The 27,946-nt window shown below is 51.0% G+C and overlaps 1 protein-coding gene across 1 annotated transcript; it reads right to left on the reverse strand.

The window, feature by feature from the left end:
- Window positions 1-1,277: 1,277 nt before the first annotated feature.
- Window positions 1,278-27,938, reverse strand: PTPA (protein phosphatase 2 phosphatase activator). The gene is made up of 10 exons (XM_059865079.1): window positions 27,785-27,938; window positions 25,665-25,765; window positions 24,422-24,508; window positions 19,453-19,578; window positions 18,591-18,708; window positions 17,021-17,120; window positions 16,039-16,163; window positions 15,457-15,557; window positions 10,887-10,994; window positions 1,278-5,859 (listed from the first exon to the last, which is right to left on the reverse strand). Exons 1-10 carry the CDS (start codon window positions 27,807-27,809, stop codon window positions 5,785-5,787), a joined length of 966 nt encoding a protein of 321 aa, XP_059721062.1. The 5' UTR covers window positions 27,810-27,938; the 3' UTR covers window positions 1,278-5,784.
- Window positions 27,939-27,946: the final 8 nt, after the last annotated feature.

Consider the following 27,946-nt stretch of genomic DNA (forward strand, 5'->3'; position numbering starts at 1 on the left):
CAGAGCAGGCAACTGAACACACAGATCCTGAATCCATCCCAACCAGTGACAGCTCTCTCATGTAGATGAAATTTATGTTTGACTCTCTCCCCAGGGATTCATCTCCCATCTTTCCCCTTTAATTATAAAAAATTAGTAGGTTTGAGGTATATTTTGAGGGTTTTTCTTTTCCTGTGTTGACAAAGTGCAATTCTTGATGACTCTAACCCCAAATTCTCTGTGACACAGATACCCTACCAATTATAAAATACTTCCAAGCTCGCTCCATAAACCCCTTTGCTGTTGCTATTAGTATGCATTAACATTTTATTGGTGTTACAGGATGAAACATCCAGTCTTGCAGCTCCAGTGGGCTTGGGGATTTCCAGCATCCTGCAATATGTATCCGTGCAGAGGAAATTAAAATGTGGATGGATCAGCAAGATACAGTCAAATCCTCTACAGTAATTTGGAGAAGACTAAACTCTGGTGCTAGTGGAGCATATTCCAAGCTATCTAATAGAGAGTTGATGATCTCTGTAACAGCCTTTTTGTAAGTTTTATTCTTGCCTACAAGGGAATTTTTTCAACGGGAGTATGTAATACCTAAACTAATATTTTTAAAGGTATATGCTCTAAACATGGAAAAGGCCCTTTGCAGAGCAGTCACTTCCAGTGATTAGCAAGTACTTGATAAAATAATTTACTCTTGTATCTTACAATCTAGCTGGAATTTCTACCCACACCAGTCATTTCTCTATAGTTTGTATCACATAAACTTTTAGGAATATTGTCTTGCTTTGCTCTTTTAGCCATAGTACATACAACACAGATATCCTTTAGCAGCATCAGCCCTTGAAGCCTGAAGTGCTGTGTCCACCCAACAGCTGCTGGAGCGTGGTGCTGGTGTCCAGCATCCCATATTTCACCATCTCAAAGAAAAGCCCAATTTTCACACATAAAACTGGAGGAATTCACGTCCAAATGGAAAATCTGGGTAGTTGACTTGTGCAGTGCAGCCTGCTTGGGTTTATCTCTCCCAGGTGCCTTAAAACACAGGAGAAGCTATAAAGAACTGATCCTCTCCCTTCTCTCCTTCCTCCATTTATAGGGTCAGGAAAACCTTAATCTACTTTCTAAAAGGAAGGAAAATGTGCTCAGGAGGACTTAACCCCACACCTCGGTGCCCGTTGGGTCAGGGCCACCCAGTGCCACTCCTACAGGACCCCCCTCCTGGGGATTTTTTGTTTCCATGGGTGTGACTGTACCGAACATGAAGGAGCTCAAATTCTAATGAGGGATTTTGATGTTATTTATTATCCATGTTACAGTTGCAACTGGGAACATGGGGAGGGACTCGTTCCAATTTTAGCGACAACTGCTTTAATGCCCTGCACAGAGCCAGCCCATGTAGGCATTCCCAAGCCCCGGCTTTTTATAGCAAGCAGAAGCAACCACTCCACCCCCTGAAAGGCCTTTTCTAACCTCCAAAACCTGCTTACAGCCTTGTGCTCCTCACAACAAGCCAATCTCCAAGCTGATGATGCCCGTCACGGTTCAGCCCTCGCTGAATCTGATGTGGAGACAGCCCTTTTTCAATTTGGCTCGTCCTAGTTTGAAGTTTGGCACAATTTTACAAGACCCTGTGTGTCCCCAGGATGTTCAAGGAGTTTTCTCCAATGTCAATGGCAAGAGTGCTCATCCACTGAAGGGGAAGCAAAGTTAAACGATGAAGATATCTCCTCTTGGATATTAGAGCATGAAATGACCTCCAAAAGCCCTGTTAAATTCTACCTCTGAGCCAGGGGAGTCCTTGTTGAAGCAGCAAGAAGATTCTTTGAGCTTCTCAACTGTACAAGGTTTCCACCAGCACACTGGCAGCAGGAGAGTTCAGGTAACTTTAGCAGTTATCATTAACAACCAGCTTCACCTCCTCCAACCCATTTCTGCCTCCTTTCCTCTCTCAGGAAGCCAGTGTGGTCACAGGGACACAGTGCAGAGTCCAGGGCTCTTGTGTGGTTCAGCATCAGGTCCTTGGGGTACAAAGTGCATCTTCATCTTGGCAAGTGCCTGCTCAGATTCTGCAGGTCCTGCTGTGGGGGCTGCTTTGTTTATCCACTCCAGGATCCCAGCACGGCACGGTGGAGCTGAGCCACACACCAGGGACAAGTTAATACAGCAACAATGACATCAAGAACCTCTATTTTTTATTCTGTTACTTCTATCTCCACATGAGGCTGCTTCTCTCAACTCTTACTTCATCACTGGCTGCCATAAGAGATCACTTGTAAAGGAGGGCTGTGAGAGAAGAGACAGGGCAAGGCTGGCGGCGATTCAGGAAACACACCCCGTGCAAAGGCAACAGCTGTTAAACAGCAACACTAACTGGCCTACGTATGGCAACCTCAAAGATCCAGCTCTGAAAACTGAATTTAAAAAAAAAATGGCTTGGTCAGTGGGCTGAGGGGGAAGATGGCCAGAAACCCACGCTACATCTGCTTCCCCTTCACTGCGTGTCATGTTCACCGAGGGACACGCTCAAGACAAATTCAAGTGCCTTCAAAGACAACATTTGTGATCCAAGATGACATTTCTGCTCACCATCCACCCCTCCACACTGCTGCCACTTTTAGCTCACACAGTTGGCCTGTGTTGATGGAGAAGATGTAACCCAGAGACAAGAAAAGGAGCATTTGCTAAGCACAGCTACGCTACCTTCCACCACTTGTGAGAAGGTCTAGGTTTAATTTAATCCAGGTCTATTATAAGTCCAACAAAGCTGCTGAACTACACTGATGCTGGAAGTCCTGAGTCAGCTCCTACAGCAGGACAGGAAAAACATCTGAAGGAAAAGGTTCCAGTTCTCACCCTGCCTTAGAAACAAGGCTCAAACATCCTTTGGTTATAAGAGTCTCTGATCTTCAAGAGGTTTGCTGGCCTGGGATCAGGCTTTGCACATCACCTACCTGCCAAACGTCAGATGGGATAGGGGGTGGGCACAGCAAAAAAGTTAACAAATAAACCACACAGTACAACAGAAAGACACCTTGGAAGGACACAAAGACAGACCAGATGTACTTGATCATGCAGTTAAATAAAGAACCAATTTTAGAGCAAGCACGAGGTCAACCACCGACATGGCAAGTGCCTCCACAGGGCCTCTTCCCTGTGCAGAAGGCTCTGGCTGCTGGATACACTGGCTCTGCTCCCAAAGCAGGAGCAAACCCAGTCTGAGAGAGACCAACACAGTCACCAGTGCAAAACACAGAAACTTTAATTAAACCTACAACACGGGGGGAGGTGGGAAGTGCTGCTTCGGACACGGAGCAGCCCTGGGTGCTGCCACGTGCGTGGGCAGAGGAGCTGAGCCCGTGGGGGACGTCACTGGGAGCAGGAGGGAGGCAAAGCAAGTGGCTGCCACGTGACAGGGGCACATCCCAAGCGGGCTGAGAGGACTCAAACGAGAATTAGCTGCTTGACATCCCAAAATCCCCAGCAGGACAGATGTGCAGACTCGGGCAAACAACAAACACAAAGCTGTGCGTGAGCCTCCTCCCACCGCCTCCGCAGGTCCCAAGCCCAGGGACACTGTCCCAGGGAGCAATGCTGCAGCTGCAGGGGAAGGAAACACCCCTCCACCCTTTTTTGGTGCTGTATTCCTCATTCCTGGAGTCCCTCCCATGTATCCATGTCAAAATTTCCACCCATCCTTTTGCATGGAAGCCTCATTTCCACAAGACAACCTGGAGAGATGTTTTCCTGACCCTCGGGCAGATAAAGAAAACCAAGGGCTTTTGCTTAGCCATTGCTGGCCAGATGCTGCACAGTTATTTAAAGTATGGGGACACCTGCCAAAAGACACAGCAACGTGAGGGGACACAGGTGGAGACACCATGAGTCTCTGCTCCACTGAAGATGGACTCATCAAGTCCCAGCAAGCACACAGATCTCCAGCAACATTCCAGGAGTGGATCCATTTGAAAAGCAAAGACAAAATACAGCCCATTTAGGAGTAAAACAAGACTTAACCCCAGTCTTCTATTTTCATTTAAAATAGAAGTTTATAGTTTTTTCAGGCAGGTCAAAAGCTCCTTGTCCCCCACTCCCTGCCCAGGGCCAATCCAGGAGCAGACAGGACAGCAACAGTGCCAGAAAGCTCTGCTTCAGCTCTGTGGACATTTCACCACCTCTAAACTTAGACTCTTTTCTTACTCTCCTTCCCCTGAGTGCCTGCAAGAACCTTTACAAGAGGGAGTGTGTAGGTCTGTTAAAAATAATGAAAAAATAATAATAAAAAAGAAAAAATCACAACCATGTTTTCTCCTCCCACCCCAGCAGTAAAGCAGTGCAGCAGCAAAAGCTGAGCAGCCTGGCTGGGGGCAGCCCCTTCATGGTCTGCAGGAATGCCAGAGGAAGGATTCCTGCTGCTCCTGATCCCCAGCAAACACTAATCCAGACCTCTGTCCCTGCAACACCCAGCCTGGGAACCCCAAGAAGAAACATCCCCACTGCAGCTGAAAAGCTGTGCACCAGCTTGGTCACGACCTGTGGACAGACAGCTCATCTCAAGAACAGCACCAGCCCTTTCTGCCCTCCAGTGATGCTGCTGGTGTGATCCAGACCACCTGTCTTCAACACACTGCTGCTGGTGGCACTGGAAGTGTGGTTCTCCTGCCTGAGGTCCAGCACAGCAACACCAGCAGGGAAGGACAAAGGAAAAGAGCTTTCTCCAGGTATAACCTGCTGTCCTGGGCTACTTATGTTTTTGTTTCCAGCAAGAGTATATGAATGCATGAGAAGCTGCATGCTGTCCCCTCATGCTGCCTGTGCTCCAGGGATGTCCCCCTTGAAGAGCAGGGGATCATGCTGCTTCATGGGGAAATCTCTTTGCCATGGGGGTGTCACTACAATTTATGACCAAGCAGGAGCAACCACAGTCACCTTGTGCCACTGAGGCCAGCCCAGCCCCAGAGCAGCAAAGCACGGGGATTGCAGAGGGCAGGTTGGACCCAGTTATGGATGTGTGTGAATGTGTCAGGGTTTTTGCCAGTTAAGAGGGGGCCTGAGCAGTGTCTTTGCATAGCTGTTCCCACAGAGCTGGGTCTTGCCAGGGACCTTGTCTCCAGCTCCAGAGCCAGCCCAGATGCCCACAGCCCAGAAGGTTCCCAGCTTCACCCAAGAGAAGAGGGGAAAGTGAGAAAGGAAGACCCAGGAAACCTTGCAGAAGAGGTGGAGGGAGGGCGCTCTCCTTACCCAGAAAAAGGGAGAGATGGTACCCTGAGCTTCCACAACCCACAGACACTCCCTACAACTCCCTTCTCCCAGTTCGGACCTCCAGGGCAGGCAGAGCTGGCTGATACAGACACGCACAGGCTCACACCTCACCCCGCGCAGCGGTTTCCCAAAGCAAACAGCAACAGGAAACTCCAATGAAATTCAAAAGGGAAATTGCAGTTACCACTGCCCAACACATACACACGTGCCTTCCTCCCCTCCACACCCCTTTCTCTTGGGAAGCCAAGCAGAGGGCCTTTTCTGCAGGGCAGCCCCTGCTCAAACCCATCCCCATTCCCGGCAGGGACGCGGCACAGCGGAGCAGCGCGGCCCCGGCTCGGCCGCTGGCGAGATGTCCCCAGGGTGAGGACGTTCAGGAGGAGCTGCTCCAGGTCCCATCCCTGTGCTTTGGATCTGTGGTTGCCGATGAGGATGTGCAGGAATGGATGGTCTGGGTGGTGAGGAGGGGTGAGGGGAGGAGGAAGAGCGCCGTGCTGTGCCTCCGCTGCCTCGGCTCCTCCTGCGGTCTCCTTAAGATGTCACAGGCTGGATGGGGAGCAGGCTGCCGAACTTAAAGTGCTGGATCACAGGAAACTTCTCCAGGCACTGCAGGAGGAGAGATAAAGAGAGGTGAATTCAGGAGACATTTCCACCTTACACACACAGCCTGAGCCACATCCTGCCCGCAGGGTCAGGGTTCGGGGCCACTCAGCTCAGACAAAGGCAGAGGATCAGCACCATGTTTTCCCCCACACTTTCCAGTCAGGCTTCTCAGGCCAGTAGCACTTCATAATCTCATTGCCTTCCATTCAGCCAGAGTCTTTTTCTTACTGAAATTCAGTATGGGGAGGCCTGGAGCATGAGCAGAAGCAGCATGTCTATGTCAGCAGCTTTCTCCTTCACCACTCTCCTTGCTCGAGCTGATGTCTTGGAAGAGTTTCACCCTACAAACACTGAGAACTGCAGAATCCTCTGGGGCAGAGAGACTCTCCCCTCCAGGCCAGTGCCAACACTCTGGGTTTGAGGCACCATTGTGCAGCTGCAAGACACTGCCCAAACTGCATTCCAGACTCTCAGGTCTTTGATGGACAAGCACCAGTGATTTTGCAGCTATAGTTTAAGATATGATCCTATTTCTAGCAACCCTTCACCCCTGAAATTCCCACCTCCCATTGAAGAGTAATGGATCACAGGTCAGTCACACAGATCCACTACAAAGCAGATTAGCTCAGAGCTGCTTCCTGCAGCTACAGCAGGGCTCTCTGTAGGGTGAGTGGGGCTGCAAAGGCACAGCCCCTTCCACTCACCAGCCAACAGCAGGAAGGTCATGGACTGTGGTCAATAACGTCAGAGTTTGCCAGCACTTGTCTGGCAGAGCCACTCAGAGCTCTTCTTTTTGAGTCACTGCAGACTCAGACTGCCCAAACCTCATGGAGGGCACAGAGCAGGCTCCACTCCATCACACAGAGCTCAGCAGCGTGTGTTCACCAGCCATGATGCAGTTACAGCTCTCCATAGGAGTCTTGTGCTCTCTCCACAGGGCCACACTGGACTTGCTGCAGTTCTCTGGGGCTGGGGAGGAAGCTGGGTGCTGCAGACAGCTCTCACCCCAAGGCAGGACTCAGACACAGGCACCCTGCCCTTGTGCTGTCATCATGGGCAAGCAGGAAGATTAGTGCCCAGAAGCCCAGGCCTACAGTAATCCCTTTGGAGCCAGAGGTCAGGCAACTGGTTCCAAGCACCAGCACAATGGAGCCAGACAAGTTTGGAGGTGGTGAAAGTACAGCATGGCTGTATCCATCCTGGGGAATAAGAGCCAGGCAGAAAACCACAAATCTCCATGGCAAGGCACCAAGGAGAAGTAAGTCCTGCAAACATCAGGGCATGTCACCTTCAAAGCTTCCTAATGCTCAGAGCTGCTGCTGTCTCTCCACACAACCACTTAGACAAACTCTCAGAGGAAGCAGGGCTGGGTAAAACGGGCATGAGGGGAGAGCAGAGAGAAATGAACACTGGAGATGCTGACAGCTCGAAATGTCAGCCCAATTAGCTCCAAGGAGTCCCATGGAAGACCAGACTGGTTTGGGCTCCAGATGAAGAGACTTTACCACCAGTGGGAAGAAGGGGTATCCATTCCATGTAACACATCACCAGCTCAAGAGGAGACAAGCAGAGAAATTTCTCCTCCTCTATTCAGAAGGACTAGCACAAGTTTACTGAATTATCAGCTGTACAGGCTTTCCTTGCATCAGCTGTGGATGAAACTGTACCCAACTCAATTTCAGGCTTATTTCTTCTTGCCACCATCTTGATTCCCACGGAAGGACTGCTTGGGACTCAACTGGGAAGTAGATTCACGCACCAAGTCCAACCTTTAAAGATGGGACTGGGACTAGATTAGTTACAATGGAAAGTATTTCCTGACTGACTGCAGAGAAGGAAAGGTCAGGAGACTCAAAAGCAGGCTCAGGGGAAAAACATCAAGGCTGCCGCTTTAACCACACACTATTCTGTCGAATTCTTCACTTGCCTTTGATGGAGAGAATAAGAAAAGCCCATGGACTTTCAAGCAAACACGTCTTCACCCATTATATTATAAATAGACACATTTGGGATTTCATAAATACACAGAGTTGAAGACACATTGTCTTCAGCCTAGTGCTCACCTGCCCTGGAGTGCCTGGATCCAGAGCACAGCTCCAGGACACACAGACACACCTGAGCTTTCTGTCAGCTGTTTAAAGCCATCCCATAGAGGAGACAGAGAAGAGATAAAGCCTTTGGAGTGCTTTTTAGATGAACTAGGTCTGGGGGTGCCCCCCTCCCACTAAGTGGGATTTCTCCTGGTCTGTTTCCAGCAAGTGACCCCCTCCTCTGCTGCTGCCCCCACTCAGTCCCAGTCCTGGTCAGCGCCGTCCAACACCCAGCACTTCTCAGCCACCCCAGGTGTGTTACAGAGCTGGAGCCTCCAGCTGAGTGTCTGATTTCACCTGATCTAATTGCAATGGGTGATCAGAGGGGCAGGGAGAAGGGAGGGGAAAACAAATAAAACCTGAAATCTTGCTCTCACTTTGCCAGTTAGACAAAGCAACACCACAACCCCAAACCTTCCCTCTCTCTGCCATCACACGCCCCAGGCTCTGCCACACAAGCTGCCTGCCTTGAGCTGGACAAACACCCATGTCAGTACTTGAGGGGTGCTGCTGGCTTCTCTTCTGCTAATGCTGGCAGTGGCTAATTGCAGAGAAACTGCACTGGTGAAAGCTACATAGAGAGCAGAAATACACCAGGAGCCAGCAGAAAAGAGACAAGGTCTCCAGCAGTGACTTTGTGCCTGGCCTGAGACACCCAGATGGATTCAGTTTGCAAAGGATGAAAGTTAAGTGACTCCAGTTAAGTAACCTTGTGTCCCTCCCAGAAAATCAGCCTAAGAGATCCTCCAGTTGCAAATGTTGGTGTAACCTGCAGGGCCAGGCACACCATAACTGAAAGCTCTGCCCAGCCATGCTGCCCTGTCCACATCCACACCCCTGTCATCTCCGAGGCCAGGCAGGAACTGGCTGAGCCAGCATCAGGGTAGATAACTCCCCAGAACAGATTATATCTAAAGATATATCTATTGTTAAGAACCCTAAGGACCCGAGCAGGAGTGCCCTCTCTCCTCTGCCCATCCAGGTGAACACAACTTCCATGCCATGGCAAGAGAGGACAACATTGCACAAGGATCATGTTTTTAGGATTAGTCCTTTAAGGCCTACAAACATTATCGGAGGAAAAAAACTAAATTTAAAGCTCTTTAGTTGACTCAACGTTTTTTACACTTTAGCCTAAATTAGTACCATTACCCTTCCTAGCAGTTTTTGCATTCTCCCCTTGACACAGCTTCATCTCAGATATTTCTAGAAACCTACCAGTACTGGATCCAGCATTTTCACACTGAAAGTCACCTGCTACTCAAAACAGACTAAGGCCTTCAGAAAAGACCATCTCTTGGGTGCACATAGAAGAGCCAAAGAATCTCCCAGTCTCTAGAGAATCCCCAAGCTGTGCTCTCTCCAGCCAGAGGACAGGTAGATCTGCCAGCACACACTGGCCCCAAGACATCAGTGAATGTGTGCACTGCACTGTGGGCTCATCACTGCCAAGCTCTTCCAGCCATGTACAGGCAGGAGCAACCATGGCACCAGGCATGTGGGGTACCAGGCACGTGGGGTACCAGGCATGTGGGGTACCAGGCATGTGGGGTACCAGGCAGGAGCACATGAACATCCCAGGGAATGTGGGATGCCAGGGGAGCACCCAGCTTGTGAAGGAACTGATCCAAAGGAAAGGAAGGACCACGACAAGGCTGTTGAGGCAGCAGCAGACCACATTGAAGCTCTAGGTCTTAGGGCACTCATGTTTCACTTAAAAGGCACTCACAGTGCTGTGGTCTTCCCTTCAGACCCCTCAGCTCTCACAGTTTAGCCTCCAGCTCAGGGTTTTCCAGCAGGCAGTGCCTCCAGCCCCTGTGACAGAGCTACAGCCCAGGGACAGCCCTCTCTCCAAGGAGCAGCCCTGGGCACCCTACCCAGGAGCAGCCAGGCAAGGGGGTCGGCCCCAGGCCCCAGCCCCACTTCTCTTTGGAGGCTGGGAGGAAAACTGAGCTGGGGGCGGAAGGAGCCAGCGGGCCTGGGAGTGACACCTCACAGATTAGAGAGGTATGTGGCCTGGAACCTAAACACAGGATGTGCAGTGCAGAGGAAGGGCTGGGGGAGGGAGCGGCCATTCGGCACAGTTAACCCCTTTGTGCTCTGGGCCTGAGCAGAGCTGTGTGTCCCAGAAACAGGAGCTTGTCCCAGCTCCCAACTGAGCACGGCTGACACCAGCAGCACTGCAGGGTGTGGGATTAATTCTTTCAGGCACCACCAGTCCCCGCCCACCCAGGGCCAGCAGGGAGTTCCACCATCCCTGCTCCTCCAGCGCTTTAGTGCAGCCAGTGAGTCCTGCAGAGCCAACACCATTCCCTCCAGAGGTTCCTGTCCTGCTTCCTCAAGCCCAGGGTTAGCTTGAGCAGGAAGGAAGATAAGGGAGAGCCAAAACTGCCCAGTTCTCCAGGTCAGGGTTCACCAGGAAAGCCTGGGGCAATGCCAGCAGAGCTGGTGGGTGGGAGGGTGGCCAAACCAGAGAGGTGGCTGTGGTCTCACTGGGCTGGCACATGGCATGGATGGGGCTCGTAGAAAGGGTAAATCAGCAGGAAGCATTCAGCCTGCTCTGGGGCTCTTGAAACTTGGCATGGTAATTTAAAATAAGTCTCCTCTAGCTGGTAAAATGGTGGACCAGAAGAACAAGCAGGCCAAACACTGGCCCTTATTTGGAGATCTGCACTTGCACTATGGTAAGACAACACATGGCAAAAGTCATGTTTGCAAGGAATGGCCACTTTGGGATTGGTTTTGGGGCAAACACGGGGCAGGAGCTTCCTTCAAGCCAGCAGCACCTGAACGACCAAGGGCTCCCAAGCCACAGTCAGCAAGGAGTAACAACTGGCTGTGATGGGGTCCCCACACCTGGAGCAGCTCAAGAGCTGACCCAGGGTGCTGTGGGAGAGCAGGTGTGTGGCTGAGCAGCCTCCCCCTGCCCACAGCACTCACCTCTGCCTTGTACATACGGATGAGGCCCTGGTTGACCTTGGACCAGGAGGGCACGGCGCTGATGTTCCACAGCTGGTTGGAGTGCTCAGCAAAGGGGCCTGTCTTCATCTAAAAGAGACCCAAGCACAGGGCTGAGGGAGCTGGGCCAGCCAGGAAGCTCGTGCACCAGCAGTGACTCATGCTCACACTCTCTCCAAGCAAACATTCCCACCAAGCCCAGTGACCCACGCACCAGCCACCTCACTGCGTCTTCCCTCCCTCCCTCCGTGCTCCCTCCCGCTGTGGCCACATCACATGAAGCCGTGGCAATCCAGCTCCATTCCTTCCCTGATAAAATTAAGCCTTTTCCTGCCACGCTTTCCTAATCAGACCTCCTTCTGCACACCTCCCTTTTAATGACTGTATTTAAAAAGCCCCACATAAGTCCCGTTCTTCCCCCCAGTAGAGCTTGGCTCAACGCTGTTCCTATTCTACCCAGAAACCTCCCAGTGCAGCACTGCTGGGCTTTCCAAGAAAATGACTCATTCCCCATTCAGATCAACAACAAGCAGCAGCGACAGCCATCGCTGCCTTCCCTGAATACAGAGGGCAGTGCAGGTTGGCAGCAGCTCTGTGTCCACAGCCCACTCCACACCTGCCTCTAGCTGAGGAGGGCTCTAGGGGAAGCAGAAGCAGAGGGGACATGCTCTCCAAACTAGCTCCAGAGCTGAGAGCTGCGGGCTTGCAGCAGATGCTTTACATTTTTTTTCCTTTTTTTTATACTCTACTGTTTCTCCTCCCAGGGCGAGGGGTTTGGAGGAGGGAGGGCAGGAGGGAAGCTGCAATCAGGGGCAGTTGCATGTAGATTCCCTGGGTGGTTGTCTCTCCTTCTCCTCCATGAACAAAAACAGACCCTCAGGGAGAGAAAGAAATACAACACAGCCGTTCTGACTGAGCAAAGTTCCCATGACATCAGAAACCACAAGGCTGAAGCTCACGCTAAAGAGGAGCGTGGGGAGAGAGGAATCTCTTGGACTCTCATTCCCGACCTGGGGCTCGAACAACTAACCCCTTCCCTCTGTGCACGCACAGGCCTGGAGAGAGGGTGGGAAAAGCGCCTCCAAAACAACCTCTCTGCTCACTAAAAAAGCAAGCAGGGCCAATCAATGTGCTTTGGGAAAATGCTGCTGCCTTTCTGCAATGCCTGTGTGATACCAGCCTGCAGCAGAGAAAGAAAGAAAGAGAGGGAGAGGGTGGGAGGACCCAAAAACCTCACTGTTTGGAGGGTGATGTGCTTCAAACCCACTGGCCTTGGGGCTGGAGCAGCAGGGGAAGCGGGTCTGCAGCTCTGCCTGGTGCCAGGAGAGCACGGGTGCATCTCCACTTCCCCTCGGAGGTCCCTGTGAGCTGGGGGATGACAGCTGAGCTGCTCCCTGTCCCCTCTGCCACACGCTTCCCTCGTGGGCATGAGATGAAACGTGCACACACACAAAGCTCAGCGTTACCCAGCGCCAGGATTTGGCACCGGTGGGCACCCAAAGCAGCGGCTGCCAGGGAGCTCTGTGCCATCAGAGCCTCCCCTCCCCACACGGGAGGTTTGGCTGCCAGAGTTTTGACGCCAAACCTTCCTTCCCCCGGTGTCACTGCCTTTCAGAGGGGCACAGCTGGCATCAGCCACCACCACCGCGCTCTTCTCCCCTTCCCAAGCCAGAGAGCGAAGGAGGCAGACACAGCTGGTCAGTCCCAGCTCATGCCTGGCACGGCCACCACTATGGCCCTCCTCACCCGGACGCCCAGCGAGGGATGGTTTGGCCATGGTTTCAAGCTGGGGCGGGAAAAATAAGAGAGATGAGAAGGGGAACACAAAAAAATCATCTCCTTCCAGCCACAAAGGGCGAAGAGGGAGAGCTGGGGGGAGAGCGAGAGGCGGCGAGCGCGCTGCAGTCCCGCAGTGACCCCAGGGGAACAGAGTGAGTCAGAGCAGCCATATTGAGCAGGAAATTACTCACAGACGTGGCGTTCCTGCCTCTCGGTTCCCAAGAGAATCGGCCTTTTGTAAATGGTTCCTCTGTCAGTGCAGGGGGGAGGGGGACGGCTGAGGCCGTGCTTTCCTGTCAGCTCCTTCCCTTCCAGCAGAAACCTGAGCCCTCCCTTCCCAAATTTAGAAGCCAGATTGAAGCTGAAATTCCTGCTGCCTGCCCTGAGCTCTCAGAGGAGCATCTGGGCAAGTGCACTGATCCCCCCCAACAGCTGGGGTGTACCCAGCTCCTCTCCTCTGCACACCCACAGGCAGCCCTACATCACTGTCCTCTACAGCCCCTGTGTGGTGGGCACCACAGGGATGCTGGATGCTCCCAAACCCTCCTCATCCTCACACTTTCAGGTACCACACACACCCCTTCGGCAGCCAAAGGCAGCAGCAGGGGAACAACTCGAGTCTCAGCCAGCTCTGCAAACCTCACCCTGTTCCAGAACCATGTGTTCAGGTCCAAACCCACCCTGCAGATTTCCCAACATCAGGTCAGCTCATGTAAAATTCAGTGCCGTGCCTGGGCACTCCTCTAAGGAGGATGCCGTGGGGGGTTCAGCCGGGACATCATCTTGCTGCTGCTTTAAAAGCCTGAGGTTTAACTACAAGCCTAGCAAACACCACAAGAACATATATTCATATTCCTGAAACATCACCTGGGGGCTGAGAACAGTATCTGCTCAAGAGAATATTCTCTCAGTTGACAGAAAACAACCTTCCTCAGCTGTAGTTGGAAACAAAACCTGCTCTCATGTCGGCAAGACCCACTATGGGAACTGCTGTGGTGTTTGTTACATGTTTAACACCTTTAAAGGAGAGCTGTTTCCAGATGACAAGCTCAGAAGAAAATAATATCGTTCATTTATTAAAGTCTTTAATCCCTTCTGTCTTTTTTCCCTGCTATTTTGTTTTGTTGTTGATTTTGGAGAGAAAGCATTTTGAGGGCACTGAGGCTGCCTCGCCCCCCCTAGTGGCAGTCATGGCCTACCCGGGAGCTTGGGAGGGAAAAAAACCAAGATTTAAAAGGAAAATCTTCATAAAAATGAAGCAGCAACCCGCACGGAGATGCATTGAATATTCCATGGATTTGGTGATGCAGGTTGCTGCCGTCCCTTTCAGCTCGCGGCAGGAGGGCCAGGAGGGCTCCTCGCCACCAGGTGGCACTGGGGATCTCGGAAGAAACATTGAATTCCACGATTCACAACAAATGTGCAGAAAAGGAGCTCAAATCACTTATTTGAAAAGCCTACTAAAAAGCTGACTTTCTGCAGGCAGAAGCAGAGTGACCTGAAGCAGCAGGATTGTGCTGGGTATTTTAAACATCACCTGTCAACTGGGCGCTGCAGAATCTTCTACACACATTTCAAGAGATGTATGTTTTTTAACAGGTCAGTGCAGTGTCTGGATATCACAGAGGCCTGAACTAAAATAAATCTTTGACCATCTTGGCTCCTGGTTTCCTGTCCTCATCTTGATCTCTTCCAACAGCACCTCTTTATTACCCATAGTATGATTTATCTTGGCACTAAGGGTTAAACCCTGCGAGGTGCTGAGAACCAGCAAACCCTACCAGATTTAGCAGGACTTGACACAGCACCTCCTGGGGTTTGGGCCAAAGGCTCCTATAAAGATTTCCTACATGAAAGGCTAAGTTCATAGTCTGTAACCTCCCTTCCCATCTAATCACTAAATTAGAGAGGCGAGGAAGGGGGAAAGTGAACAGAACAAAAGGGAAGAACTGCACTCTGTCCTTCAAAATTAATCCCATCAACTTCCTCTTGCCAGAGACAAGAAATCCCTCACCACAACAGAACGGGTAGCTCTTGCTCTCCCCGTCAAGACTGTGCAGTGAGGGAACTGGGAGAAACACAGCCAAATCCTCCACTGATGCTGCAGGCAGCAAGCCATGAGCTCCCTCACTGAGAAACAGCCCAGGGCTGCCAAGGAGCTGAGGATCACCCACCCCTCTCCAAAGGGCCCTGCAGTGCCTGAGCAGAAACAGTCCTGAGAGCACTGCCAGCTGGGGAATCTCAGCACCACCTCTGCTCTAGGTCAGCTGCAAATAAGGTGCATTTCATGGGCAACTCTTTTAGTAGAATCTGGAGGAGACAGAGCAGCACAGAGGTTTGGGAGCCTGCCCTAAGCAAGGAGAGGCCCAGGGCTGCCAGGCAGCACCCAAGGGCTGCAGGGAAGGGAGGTTGTCTTGGCAAGCCCAGTCATTTTGCAGCTCGTCCTTCATCTTCCTAGTGTATCTACAGGAACCAGTCTTCTCCATCCAAGCTCCTACTGACTGATCCAAGTGATGATCCAAAGTTATTTGTTTGCACTTGTTACAGCTCCTTTCAACTACAATCCACAGCCCATCCAGCTTAATTACACTTTCTTCTCAACATCCCTGTCTCAGCTCATTCAAGGAGAACACCTCTGCCATGCAACAATGGTTCATCTGCACAGTTCCACGAGAGCAAACAAACAGGCAAAGGAGGAAGAAAAAAACACTGCCAGAGCCAAGTATCTAATGTCAAGAGAAAGTCCCTGTGGGACAAACCTTCCATTCCTCACCTCTGTAATGAAGAGGATACACTCCAGGAACATGAAGTCCTTATGGTTTTCATTTACCACCTTCTCATCAACAAAGTGCCGAGGCTCCAGGCTTGGATGGTCTAAAAAGTGTAAGAGACAACAGGAAGTAACCTGTATGGCAATCCCCTCCTGAGACCAAGTTCAACCAGGTGGTGTGCTGCCCCTCACCCAGAAGTACAACACTCCCATCAGAGCTCTTTAAAAGGCAGCACAGAGCTGCTCCTTTCTATCTCATCTCCCACTCCAGTGCCACTGCAGGGACAAAACTCCACAGAGCAGAAACTGCATTTTTTAGCACCAAAACCAAGGTCCTCCTTTTAAAAAGCTTTATTGCAGTCATTGCAATAAAGACAGAAGTACTACACAAGGAAGCTTTCCATCTCCCAACCGGCTTTATTTGGAAAGCTGAGGTAAAAAAAAATCCAAGCCCCAAACTCTCCTGCTGTATTACACACAAATCTGACATATTTGAATTTAAAAGTCAGCCCCTAGTCCCACTATCTTTACAACCTAGACAAATGGGGCAGAGGGTAACCCAGGACACAAGATTTTTATTCGTACCTATCAGCTGGGAACTGCCCCATATGAAAGGCAGGAATTGGAAGTCATCCAAGCCCCACACGCCCTGGCTGCCAGCAGGTTCCATCCTGTAGGTTTTCTGCAGTTTTCGCATCACTTCCAGGTACCTGAGAGAACAGAAAGGGTTAAGGCAAAGCCTTCTCCTGTCTTTGACTTTTGTGAGGACAAGAAAAACCAGTTGGGGAAAAGGACACAATTTATCACTTGTAAGCAGGACCCCCACATACAGCACAGTTCACAGAATTTATATTCAGCTCCTTTGCCATAGACAGCAGCCTGATTGTACCTAACACCAAATGCAGAGAGAAATCCAGTGGCAGGGGTTTGTTTTATCTGCAAAGTCTTATGATTGTGCAGATCCTTCCTCATCCCCACTGTTATCTGAAAACACTGACACTTCGCATCCCTTCACCAACTTCCAAAACAGCACAGAGTTTTCTACCTTACAGCAATCACTACTTCCACTTTTCAGGTGGAAAATTAAAGCTGGAAATACTATAGAAGGAAATTGTTTCCATGCCACCAAACAGTGATACAGCTGGGATCAAATCTCTGGACTCCAAACACCCATTCCACCAGTTTCATCACTATCAACTCTACCTCCTGAGCTGGAAACACATCTAGAGGAGCAGTGGAGGCCTGACAGTTGCATAGATTTTTTATTTTTGATGCCTGAAGAGATGTTAGATCCTCTGATCACATATTCCTGTCTATCACAATGCACAGCCTCACCCACAGAGTTCAGTAACTTGTGCTCCACTAAAGTAACTTTCCAGAAGGACATTCTGCTTCTGAAGACAAGGAGCCATCACCTCTTTTTGAGATAGTTATAATGGGTCAGTGTACAGTCCATTAAAATGTACATCTGCTCCTAATTTTGTCTAAAATTGTCTTCAGCTTTCCCATTCTACCCTTCCCCCCAAACAGCCCAATACTTCCAGCCCTTCTCCTCCCATTACCTCACCTGTTAAACACTTTGAAGACAATGGCCATCTGGTCATCCACTCTGAGCACACCGATTTTGCAGAGGCAGCAGAGAAAGGCTGCAAATGCAGCTTCATGCCCTGGAGTTAAAAGACACGAAGAGACATGACACAGGTGTCTCTGGCCCCCAGGACAACCTTTCTGTGGGCACCACAACAACTCTTCAGCAATCACAGCAGTCACAGTCCCCTCTCAACCCTGTTGTCACTGTTAATGCCACGAGCTGACAATATTTCATCCCCCTGCAGCACCCATCCAAATTATACCTTCTAGACATTCATAAGGTGATCATTAACTTAGAGAAAAGAAGTTCTTAAGGGAGAACAGCTCCAACTGGGCATGCTGGGAGCAAGGCAGGGACTTTCCCAAGAGCTTGGCACAGCAAGGGAAGTGGAACACTGCAGAGTCATCTGCTTGGGGGATGCAAGAGAACCTCACATCTGCAAGCAAACAGATTTCCTCCTGCTACAAAAATATCTCATTGTTGGAAGGATGCAGATCCCACAACACTGCCAGGAACAGTCTGTCCCAGAAAGTACTGGGATCTCAGGCTAAGCCTCTGCAGCTTGACCCTCCAGCTAACAGCAAGGAAAAGAAACAACCAGCAAACCCAGAAATGTCTTTTAGTGGGAAGGACCATGGAAGAAGGGAGAGCACAAGATGAGCAGTTCCACACTATGGACAGGTGCAGCTCCAGTGTAGGAACAAAATGCACACATGGTCTGGACACTGTGAGCTGGGACATGGGCCCCTGTCTCGGGACACAGGGGATGGGAGGAGAGGTTGAATTTCCTTCTCTGAGCTGACCAAACCCCATCCAGCCTTTCCAAGGACAACATCTCCCCCTGGTGCCAGTGAGCTGCAGCCAGCATTGCACAGCCTCCAGTTCTTCAGCCTTTACCCACAGCCTCCTCTTCCTCTCCCTGCCCAAGCCCAAAGCCATGTTTCCTTGCACTCATCCTGCTCTCCTGCCTTTTAGTGAAGACACAGCTACCCTCCAGAGAGGAGCAGAGCATGCAGACAATTCTGTATTTAGTTCTTACTGAAGCCTGTGTGGTTACTTCACCTGCAATTCAGTATCTCCTCAGGTGCTTCTAACTTCAGATTTCAAAGTCCCTCTGTAAGCAGTGATTCCCTTCTAGGGACCATCAGACCATTATGATGTCCCTCTAGAGACACCTCTTACTGAACATGAACATGGTTCTCACTCTAGTTCCAATTCAAGCTAGTATATTTTATTCCTTTAAACTGTCTGCTGCAGGACTGCTGCATGCAGTGAAGCATGTCCTACAGCTCATCCCAGAACAGCTTGGTTCCCATTTCCTTGGATGAGATGTGAAAGGGTGTCACAGCTCTAGCACAGCTCCCAGCCCCAGCTCTCAGTCACAGCCCACGCAGGGCAGAGGGGTGAGGGGGCCCTAAAAAGAAGGTGTTCATTTCAAGCTGGCCCTAAAAATAGTGGTAATGATGTATTTAAATAAATACAGCATCCAACTCCAAAGGTCCCCTCCTGACAAACCCAGCCCTGGTCAGTGTGCAAGCCCAGGTACCTGTGCCATAGTCAATACGTGTGGAGTTCCCCACAGATTCCTTCAGGTACACAGCCACTTCTGGGGCAGCATCAGCCAAATGCTTGGGAATCACTGTTGACACCAACTTTTCTGCCTCCTGAAAGACACAAAAGACTCCCCTGGGTGAGCACAGATCTGTCACAGACCCCAGGAACAAGGCACCCTGTGCTCAGATGCTGTCACAGCGTGAGGGCTGCAATGGTGCTCTGCAATGCCTGGAGGTAGCATGAGAGAGGAGCAAATTCTCCTGTTGGAGGAGTCATCTCCAGAGATGGAACAAGTCAGGGAGAGCTTGTCCTGAGACCTATTCAGGCCACACACATCCTGTAGGACAGAAAAGCCTCATCACCCAAGTACATTGAACCAGTTACTCGCTGAGCCATCCACAGGACAAAAGCACCACTAGAGCAGCAGTCAGCTGCAAGGCCACTGCTGCTGGGACTGGAACTGTGCCACCTCCAGAGCTTGGTGCACGGCAAGTGCTCTGAGCTGAAGGAATTTGAGCAGTTTTCCCTATCTTTCTCTCACTTTGTGACACAGTGGGCAATTACAAAGCAAAGGAATTCCTTGGGCTTGGACAGCCCTTGTGACTCATCCAGAACTTGGACACCCAGCCAAGAGCATTTACATGGCCCATATGCTCTCACAAGAGGAAAAGATAACACTAAGTCTATGGTAAGTGATGTGTATCAAGGGGTGGATCCTTCAAGGCTTATCTGAGCAATTCCTCTGTGAGCTGCTTGGCTGCCACACAGTGACAGAGCCATTCTCCCACCCCTGCTGGGCACACTGCCCTTCTGTGGGAGCTGCAGGTAACACTACACAGCACAGACATGCTCACCTGGTCTAGTTTGGCGTACCAAGTCCTGAAGGCTTTGTTGCCAAAGCGAGAAGGTTGATCCACTGGCGGGGTTTCATCGATCCATCTGTCGAGGGTGTTCAGCAGAGCCACCAGCTTTTCAATGGGCTACAGAGAGCAAGAGGGTGAGGAGTCACAGGGACATAAAACAGAGCAGTCCCTCAGTCTGACATCTCTCCCCTTGATGGGAGTCATTAAAGCCCACACCATGCTTCCCAAGAGAGGCACGTGGAAATGAGCTGCACCAATCCTCCTCAAAATGCAGAGGGGACAGAAAAACCATTTTTCCCTGCAGGAGAGCAGTCCAGTACAAAGCCCAGCCTGAGGCTGACTCCTCAGTCACCCACACAATCTTCCATGAGCTGTAACAGCACCGTGTTCCAAAATCTCTTGGAGAAGAGCTGCAGAACAGTTCTCACAGAACTGAGAGACAGGGAAGGGACCTTCAACACAATAACTCAGGCTCAACATCTTAAGGGTCCTGCATTCCCCATAGGATAAAGAATAGCACATATACAGTGCAATGCATCCTCACCACTGGCTGATGATGTGATTTAAAGGCCCTTCTCAAGGCTTGAATAATTGTCCTGAAGTGTCTCTTAGGAGCCAGGATTAGCAGTTGATGCTGTTCAACCACGACACATTCATACAGCAAGTCAACCTTCTCAGCATGATTCCTGTTGCTTCAAACTCCTACCAGCCAGACCACCAGGCAGCTCCAGCCCAGGGACACCCACTGCATGTGGCAAAACACAACCTACCCAGGGGAAGAGGCAGCCTGGTTAGCCCACCAGTGCTCCCATCAGAACAGGAATGAGAAGCTCTCAGAGAAATGTCTCAATTCAAACACAAAGCTGATGGGAAGACAGCAACAACAGCAAGACCATAGCCATGTTTCTCACACCAAGTGCTGGAAGTGAGGGACCCATGTGGAAGGAAAAGAGGTGCAGCAGATGGCATAGCACAATGTCTCCAGCTGTGCTGTCAGACCAGAGCTGGCCAATGCACACCATCTCCCTGCCTGGCCCAAATGGCTGGAGAACAGCTACACGCCCCCATACCAAGAGGCAACACCACAGGCAGCACTTTTAGCAGCTCCAGACAGTTTCAGGAGGCTCTGCTGACAACTGGTCAAGCTTGCCAGAGGCTGTGGGATTCTCCCTGCCTGACTCCAAGCAGCTGGAGAGCCATCAGCCGCCACAGCAGCTGGCCAGGCCCCGGGCAATGTAGGCTCCTCTGTCTCAAGAGGGGATTCCTCCTTCAAGGGGACAAAGAGGACAGCAGAAGCGGCGGCTGCTTTGACTTTGCTGGAGGCATCGACCGTGTGAAGCTGGCTGGTCTCCTGGGTTGTGGTTCAATTCTTCACACTGCTGTAGGGAGGACAAGGAAACAGCAGAGCCCAGCAAGTTTCCAGCCCTTGAAGTGCCACTCAGAGGGGGTGGGCAGAGCCAGGCATGGCAGAGCTGTGCTGCCACTGAACCAGCTGCAGGTCACTCCTGGGGGGAAGGGTCTCATAGCAGACACAGCCTTCCACAGACAGTGACTCCTAAGGTGCCACCCCAAGGACATGGTGGGATCCTCCCACCCCAGGACCTCGACATTTGGCCACTGAGCCAGACCAGAGACTGGGACAAGACCTGAGCACACTGAGAACACAAAAAAAGGGACAAGACAACCTAAAGCTCTGGGTGATCCTGAAGGCACTAACAGACCAGTGCCCCACATACATGTGGACCAAAGCCCCCTCTGCTTCAGCTCCCTGCTCCCGAAACACTGTAGGAATCAAACACATTCCCATTGCACTGGGCCACGTTTGGACTCAGCCCTACTCCTTCCTGGCTATTGCATTCCCCTCCAATTAAGCAACAGCATCCCCAGCACTGGGTTGCATTAAATAATTAAATCGTGCTGGTGATTTATCCGCCGGCACCAGCAGCTCATTATGAGCAGCCACCGTATTTCAAACCCTCTCCACGAGCACTCGGTGCTGCCTGGATAAATGGCTGGCATGGACCAGCTCCTTCCCTGGGGAGCAGAGAGCCCAACCTCCCCTTCCCCACTCGCTGGCTTTAAAGGGATTAAAAGCCCAGCCCCACTGAACACAGGAGAGCAGGACCCAGCTGCTGGCTCAGCCACATCAATAAATAATTAAAGAGCTGTGGCTCATTTTGGGCTCAAGGCCCTTTGAAAAGGGGGTAACTAAAAGAAGCAGCTTCCCATTGTCCAGCAGAGGAAGCCTGTACATCCAGGGCTGACCCCTGTGGGGGAGAAAGGAGCTTATGGGAACACAGCCATCAGCACCACTGCAGCCTGTTTTGCCTGGCTGGGTTTTTAAGCTCTATTTTTGCTTTACCTTTTCAGTGATCAAAGCAAGGGCAGCCTCCCCCCTGCTCTCCTTGCTCTTCTCGTTGTGCTGATTTTGCATCTCCTTGACCCTGAGTCTGCCACCGGTCCCAAAGGCAAACCACAGGGCTTCCTACGGAGCACAGACCTGTCAGCAGCTCTCAAGAGCAGGGGCCAGGCAGACAGAGGTGCTGAGGAGGCATCACGGCAGCCAAAGCTGCCCGTGGCGACCAACTCTCCCCCTCTGGGCTCCTCAGGCCCTGTCAGAATGGGGAGCTGCTACAGTCAGAGCATTTGCTGCTTCCCCCACTTCCTTCCTGGAAGCAGAGCAAGCCACAAGACCGGCCAGTTTCCCCCAGTGCATTGGGCTGTTTGACAGAAAGGTCTGCTCCTTGCATGGCAAAAATTAACCTCGTCCTCCTCACTGCACTGCACCTCTGATCCAAGCCACTGCTCCAGGCTGCAGCCCCAGCAAGTTGCTGATGGATCCCCACATGGAAAGCACTCCCTCCAGGAGGGGAAGGCAGGTCACAGCCTATCACTCACACAACCTTGTGCCAGACACGGTGTCTGTGCCAGAGTCTGCTATCAGTGCCTGTCAGATGCCTGCAGCAAACCCTGGACAGCTCCACACAATGTGTCAGTAGGAGCAGAGCAAGCTCAGCAAGTCTCCAAGGGGGCTCAGCTCCCACAGGATCCAGCAGAAAGGTTGGTATTGACACACACTCTTTGGAAACCACTAAGCTGCCTCTTTCAAAGCAGAGCAGACCATACTTCCATTTTTTATTCCATGGCAAAGCAACACCAGTAAGTCACAGAGTGGATATGCATTCAGCAGAAAGGACTTCAGGAGGTCATTTGCCAAAGGAAGGTGTCCCTGGCATTTGTTCAGGGAGGAAGATGGGATGGCACAGAAGCACATTGGTAGCAGGTACAGCAAAAGAGAAGAAAGCTGAGCAGAGATGCAAGAAGAGGCCACGAGGGGCTGAGCCTTTAAAAGCACAGATAAGCAGTTTGATCTACAAAGGAGCCTGTGTGAACAAGCAACCTCATCAACAAGACAACCCTGGGGATGCTCCACCTGTGCCTCAAGTCACAGGTTTCTGCTCTCCTCAGAGTACAGGGAATGAGATTTGTTCCCTGCTACTTCCCAAGCAGCTGGGATTGTGTCTCTTGTTTGTTACTTGGACTGGGACCATGGATGGAAAACATTCACTCCAAGAGGGCTCTTTTGCAGACACAGCCCTGGTACAGCTTTTCCTGACAGCTCAAAGGGCTTGTGAAGAGGGTTGGTTTTTCCCCCCACTCTTTGTTTTGTTCATTTTTAATGCTTTGTTTCCCTAGAAGTGCTCTGTGAATGGTTGGGAACAAGCTAGATCATGACAAAGACAAAACTCAAAGGTGAAATGCAAATAGCAGAAAGCAAGAGCAGCATTTGATAGCAGTTTCTACTTAATTGAAGGAACAAAAGAGGGGCACAAAGCCTGTTAGGGAGAGACTCATTATCCCTGATCCCCTCCATGAACTACAGGGGAATTTCTCATTCACACTGGCTCCCAGAATGGAAGGCTGGACTCAACACAGTACTTCAAACATGAAGACTGGATTAAACACCATCATCAGCTGCCTTCCCACACCAGAATGAAGCTATAAACACAGGGCCTAGTCTGCTGCCTATTTTGCCTAGATCTTTTTCCATCATTCTCAGCTTTCTTGCACAGCCCTGATCAGTAAAAATGTACTTAAGGATCTCCTCATTGCAGCACAGACCAAGGGAAGGGGATTCAGTGTGCAACAAGGAAGCAAAGCTGGTGGCCAATGTGTGCTCTGTGGACTGGCAGCACCCAGAGAGCCCTCAGGGCAGCAGTGACACCACTGAGGGTGCCTGCCCTTTCCCTCTGGCTCCACTATGCCTTGAGAAGGTGAACAGCCATTAAAATTGGCTGTGGCAGCAGGCAGGGACAAGTGACAGCCACTTTCATGCAAAGGGAAAACCAGGTGCTTTCTGCTTAACACCTTGGAAGGGGAGATCCTGCCCCACAGGTTAAACCTCCCAGCCCAGCTGAAATCTCCCAGCCCAGCTCAGCAGCCCTGTGAGCTCTGCAGGCCCCAGGACCTTTAGCAGGACCCTGGGCAAGGCAGGTGCAGCTGGTGACACACCTTGAGGTCACAACTGTCCAACCAGAGCTTGCACAACTTAGCTACAGCCTGGGCTGAGGAGATGGGTGCAATTAACACAGTCTGAGCAATGAGAAGGGACAGGGAGAGAAGTGGTTTGCCCACAGATTTTCCTACAGAAAAACAACTTAGAGAACAGGAATGGTACAGACATCTCAGCCTTCTGCCTGCAACCAGGAGAGAATATCACATCTTCAAAGCATCACCTCTCCTTCTGCCCACTTGCTCCATTTCCCATCCACCAAGCACATCCAGTCTCTGCATCCTGACATTTGCATCCCCAACCATAGCCCAACCACATTCAATCTCCCTTGGCTCCCAGATAAGTTACTAATTCATTCCTCACCCAGGAAATACTAACTGTAAAGCCAAAAGAAAAAAAGGTGAAAAAAGGCAGGAAAGGGGAAGGGGATCCAAACTCTTGTCCTACCTCTGAAACTTTGTATTCACAGGTCAGCTTTTTGCCCCTGACACCTTCGTTCAGAGTGAGGATGAAGCCCATGTAGTCTGCATATGCCTGTGAAAACACCAAGAGGGCAGAGCTTTAGGGAGAGCCCAGGGTCTGCCAGAGCACAAAGCACAGCACAGGAGCTCCTGCACCCCAAGGGAACCTCTCCCAACATGCAACAGGGCCTCCTTGGATATACCCAGGGGTGCAGGGCTTGCTGTGAAATTGCTGCCCTGTTTGGCAGCCCCAGAAGCAGAAGGCAGGTGGTGATTGCATCGCTGCGAAAATTACAGAAAGGAGAATCCTAAAAACATTCACACTGACCCCAAAATCATTCCCTCAGCTCCCATCAGGTCAAATTCAAACTCCTCAGTTCTGCAGAGTCTCAGCTGTGCCCAGGCATTGTGCTCTGTACTGCTCCTCCCAGACCTTCCCTTTCCACCTTGGACTCTTCTCCCATGCTCATGAAAGGGAAGTAGGAGACAGCCCAGGCTCCTCACTCCCTCTCTCTTTAGATTTGCTGCTTTGGAAGCAAATCATCTCCAGTGCAGCTCCACAGCAGCACACTGCCACTTCTCCCTCCATGCTTCAAAATCCCAACCAGGAGCAAGTCCTTAAACCCAGGAGACTGAAATTGGAAGCTGCACCCAGAGGTTTGCTAGACACCTGGGTATAACCTCAGTTTCTCTCAAGACATCTCTCATCAGTCATCAAGCAAGAATTTGCTCCTAAGAGGTGGGACAAGTCTGGGCCAACACCCCAATCCCTCAAAGGCAGAGAGGGCAGAACCTGCTTGTTCCACCAGCTCCACACAGGCTGTAAACAAAAATTATCCAGGAAATTGAAGGGCTCAGCTCTAGAGTCCTTTCCAGAACAGCACAGTGGGAAGGAACCAACCTAGTGCTACCAGGGCCAGGCAGCAGAACCATGTTTAAGGTGAGCTCAAACAGAGCTGGGTAAATCCAGTTTGGTTATAAAGCACAGGCCAGGAAGGATGAAACAGTCACCAGCTTCTCATCCAGCTTGTTGGGAGGGAGCAGTAATCATTACTGCCAAGTAATTTTCCTACAAACAAGCAGATATTCTTCTTCTTTAAAACACAAATTCAATTATTGCCCATTCTCTGCCCAAGACTCCTTTACCTCCTGGCTGTTCCCAGACCAGACCTGGCTGCCACCAAATGATCAGCAGCATTTCCCATTATTCCCTGTCCCCAGAGCCATACCTGAGATCTCTTCCACTTGGCCATGTCGGAAACCACATTTATCTCCTTTTTGGGGACCATGAAGCATTGCTGGACAGGAGGAGCCACCTCCTCAGAAGTGCCTGGGAGATGCAAAAAAAGAGATAAAACTGGGAAAGGAGAAATCCTCTATTTTTCTTACTCAGAAATGAGCTTTATTTCTCAGGAAATACAAAGCACACAAATCCATCTCAGCTGGGCTGTAATCTCACCAAGTCCTCCTCACCAACAGCCTCCTAAGGACACTGCAAGCCTTCAGACAGAAGCATTATGTCTGTTTTCACTGTTAAAGATGCATTTCCCATTCAGACAGAGAGACTAGTGCAGGAGATAAAAGCAACATCCAGCCAGTTTAATTATTTCTGTCTAGTGCAGCCAAGCCTCAGGTCATGCTGAAGCACTGAGCTCTCCTACAAACTAATTCTGCCTTGTTTTTAAGTGTTAAGCCTGACCTTCATTCTTCTAGAAAGGATAATTCCTGCACGGACAAGCTGGAGCAGTGCAATAAAGGTAGCCCAGAGCCACAGCTCTGGTCCAGGCAGAACCAGGACTTGGGGGATGATGGGACACAGCCTGTTCCAGGTGGAAGCTGTGAAGATTGTTTCATTTCAAAGCCCTCTCAGAGCCTAGGATGCAATATTTAATGCAAATGTGAGTTGCTAATGAATTAGAGGGGATCTTTTCCCCAGCATCTGAACCCAGGGCCCAACCTGCAGAACCAGAAAAGTTCCAAGAGATTTAAAGTAATTTGTATTATGCTCCTATAAGTGCAATTTTTAATAGGGAGTGCAGAGAGCACTGTCAAGGAACCTGGGCACTAGTGTCAATTGATGAATTCTGTCAGACTCACTCAGTTCACCTTTTTAAACTCAGAAAATCTGCAGGCACTTATGCAGCACCAGCTGTCCTGACACACTCCAGCAACTGCTGTCCTCAACCCAGCCAGTTCAGGCACTGTCTCCCTACCAAACACCACCAAACTCCAACTCCTTGAAATATCATCAGCAACACTGATGTAGAAAACACCATCCAGAAGCATCAGCAGCCTTTTCCACAATGCTCTCTAGCAGGCAGATCAGATTAAAAGGGATCCAAAGTCCCAGGAACCACACAGAGTCCACTGTAGATTTGTCATACAGCCTTTGACAGTCATTGGACTTCTCTGCCTTTCACATTCCCCATGCACAGAACAAATTCAGCCTCATCTCCTGCCCTGAATGTTGCAGTGTTCAGTTCATTCCTGCAGAAGTTACAGCAAAACTTCCAGGTAGGAGGATGAGAGGAACAACATGTGATGAATTTAAATTAAAGACACGTGTGTCTCTCTTCTAAAAATTCAGCACACAACTCACAATGACTGGCATAACAGCAATGGAGCTCTGCTTTTAAGAGTTTATAACATGGAAACAATGAAAACCTCCCAAGCAGTGAAGTGAAAAGGCAAACACTGATGTGTCCATCAGTAAGGTGACACATAAATCCCAGGCCAGTGTCCTGATCTGGGTGTTTGCCATTAACAGAACTCCTTTACTCTCTTTGTGTTAGTTTCTCAGCCTTCACTGCTTCTGGTCCACACTTTGTGCAATTCCTCTTGGTGAGGAGACCAGGAATACTCAAGGAAGGAAACAGCGAGGGCTGCAGAGGTTACAATAGTCTGGGATGAGTACACAGGAGTCCAAGCCTACTGCTGTGATGGGTCAGCTTTATGACGAGAAGCAGTTTGGAGAGAGAAGGCACTTTCAGGCTCGTGTCACGGTGTGAGGAGGGGGAGTCAAAGAGAACCAACCACAAAACCGGGCTGGGGGTCACAGGGATCCCCGATCCAGAGCCTCAGTCCCGACCACCAACCTCGCCCTGGGGTGGTGCCAAGACCCGGGGGCCCCAGGTCCTTCACACCCTCAGCAAATCGCCCCCTTCCTCCCCCTCCCTGGGCCGGGCGCTGCTGCCACCGCCCCCCGCAAACCGGGCCCGACGCCCTCGGCCCTGCACCCCCGGAGCGTGGGGCCCTGTACCGGCGCTCCACGGCCCCGAGCACGCCCCTGAGAGGCCCTGAGCGCAGCCCACAGCCCGCTGGTTCCCAGAGCCCCCCGGCCACCGCTCACCTGTCCGCCCCTCGCTCTCTGCCATCTTCCCGCAGCCCGGCCCGGCCGCCCCTCACCTCCCACCTCCGCGCACGCCGAAGCCGCCGGCGGCCATCTTTGAGCAGGGCACGCCGCCCGGCCCTGTCGTTCCGGGGCCGTCACAGGGTGGAGCGGCCCCTGCCG

The sequence above is a fragment of the Haemorhous mexicanus genome, chromosome 21, assembly GCF_027477595.1.
Source record: "Haemorhous mexicanus isolate bHaeMex1 chromosome 21, bHaeMex1.pri, whole genome shotgun sequence".
Classification (NCBI taxonomy): Eukaryota; Metazoa; Chordata; class Aves; order Passeriformes; family Fringillidae; genus Haemorhous; species Haemorhous mexicanus.

What these genes read in the sequence shown, in the direction of transcription:
- PTPA (XM_059865079.1), bottom strand. Translation starts at nt 27,809, where the DNA reads ATGGCAGAGAGCGAGGGGCGGACAG. An exon ending in AGAGAGCGAGGGGCGGACAG is followed by an intron (nt 25,766 to 27,784) that starts GTGAGCGGTGGC and finishes TGCATCTCCCAG; the next exon opens with GCACTTCTGAGGAGGTGGCT. An exon ending in GTCTTCAAAGTGTTTAACAG is followed by an intron (nt 16,164 to 17,020) that starts GTGAGGTAATGG and finishes CTGTTCTCTCAG; the next exon opens with GTACCTGGAAGTGATGCGAA.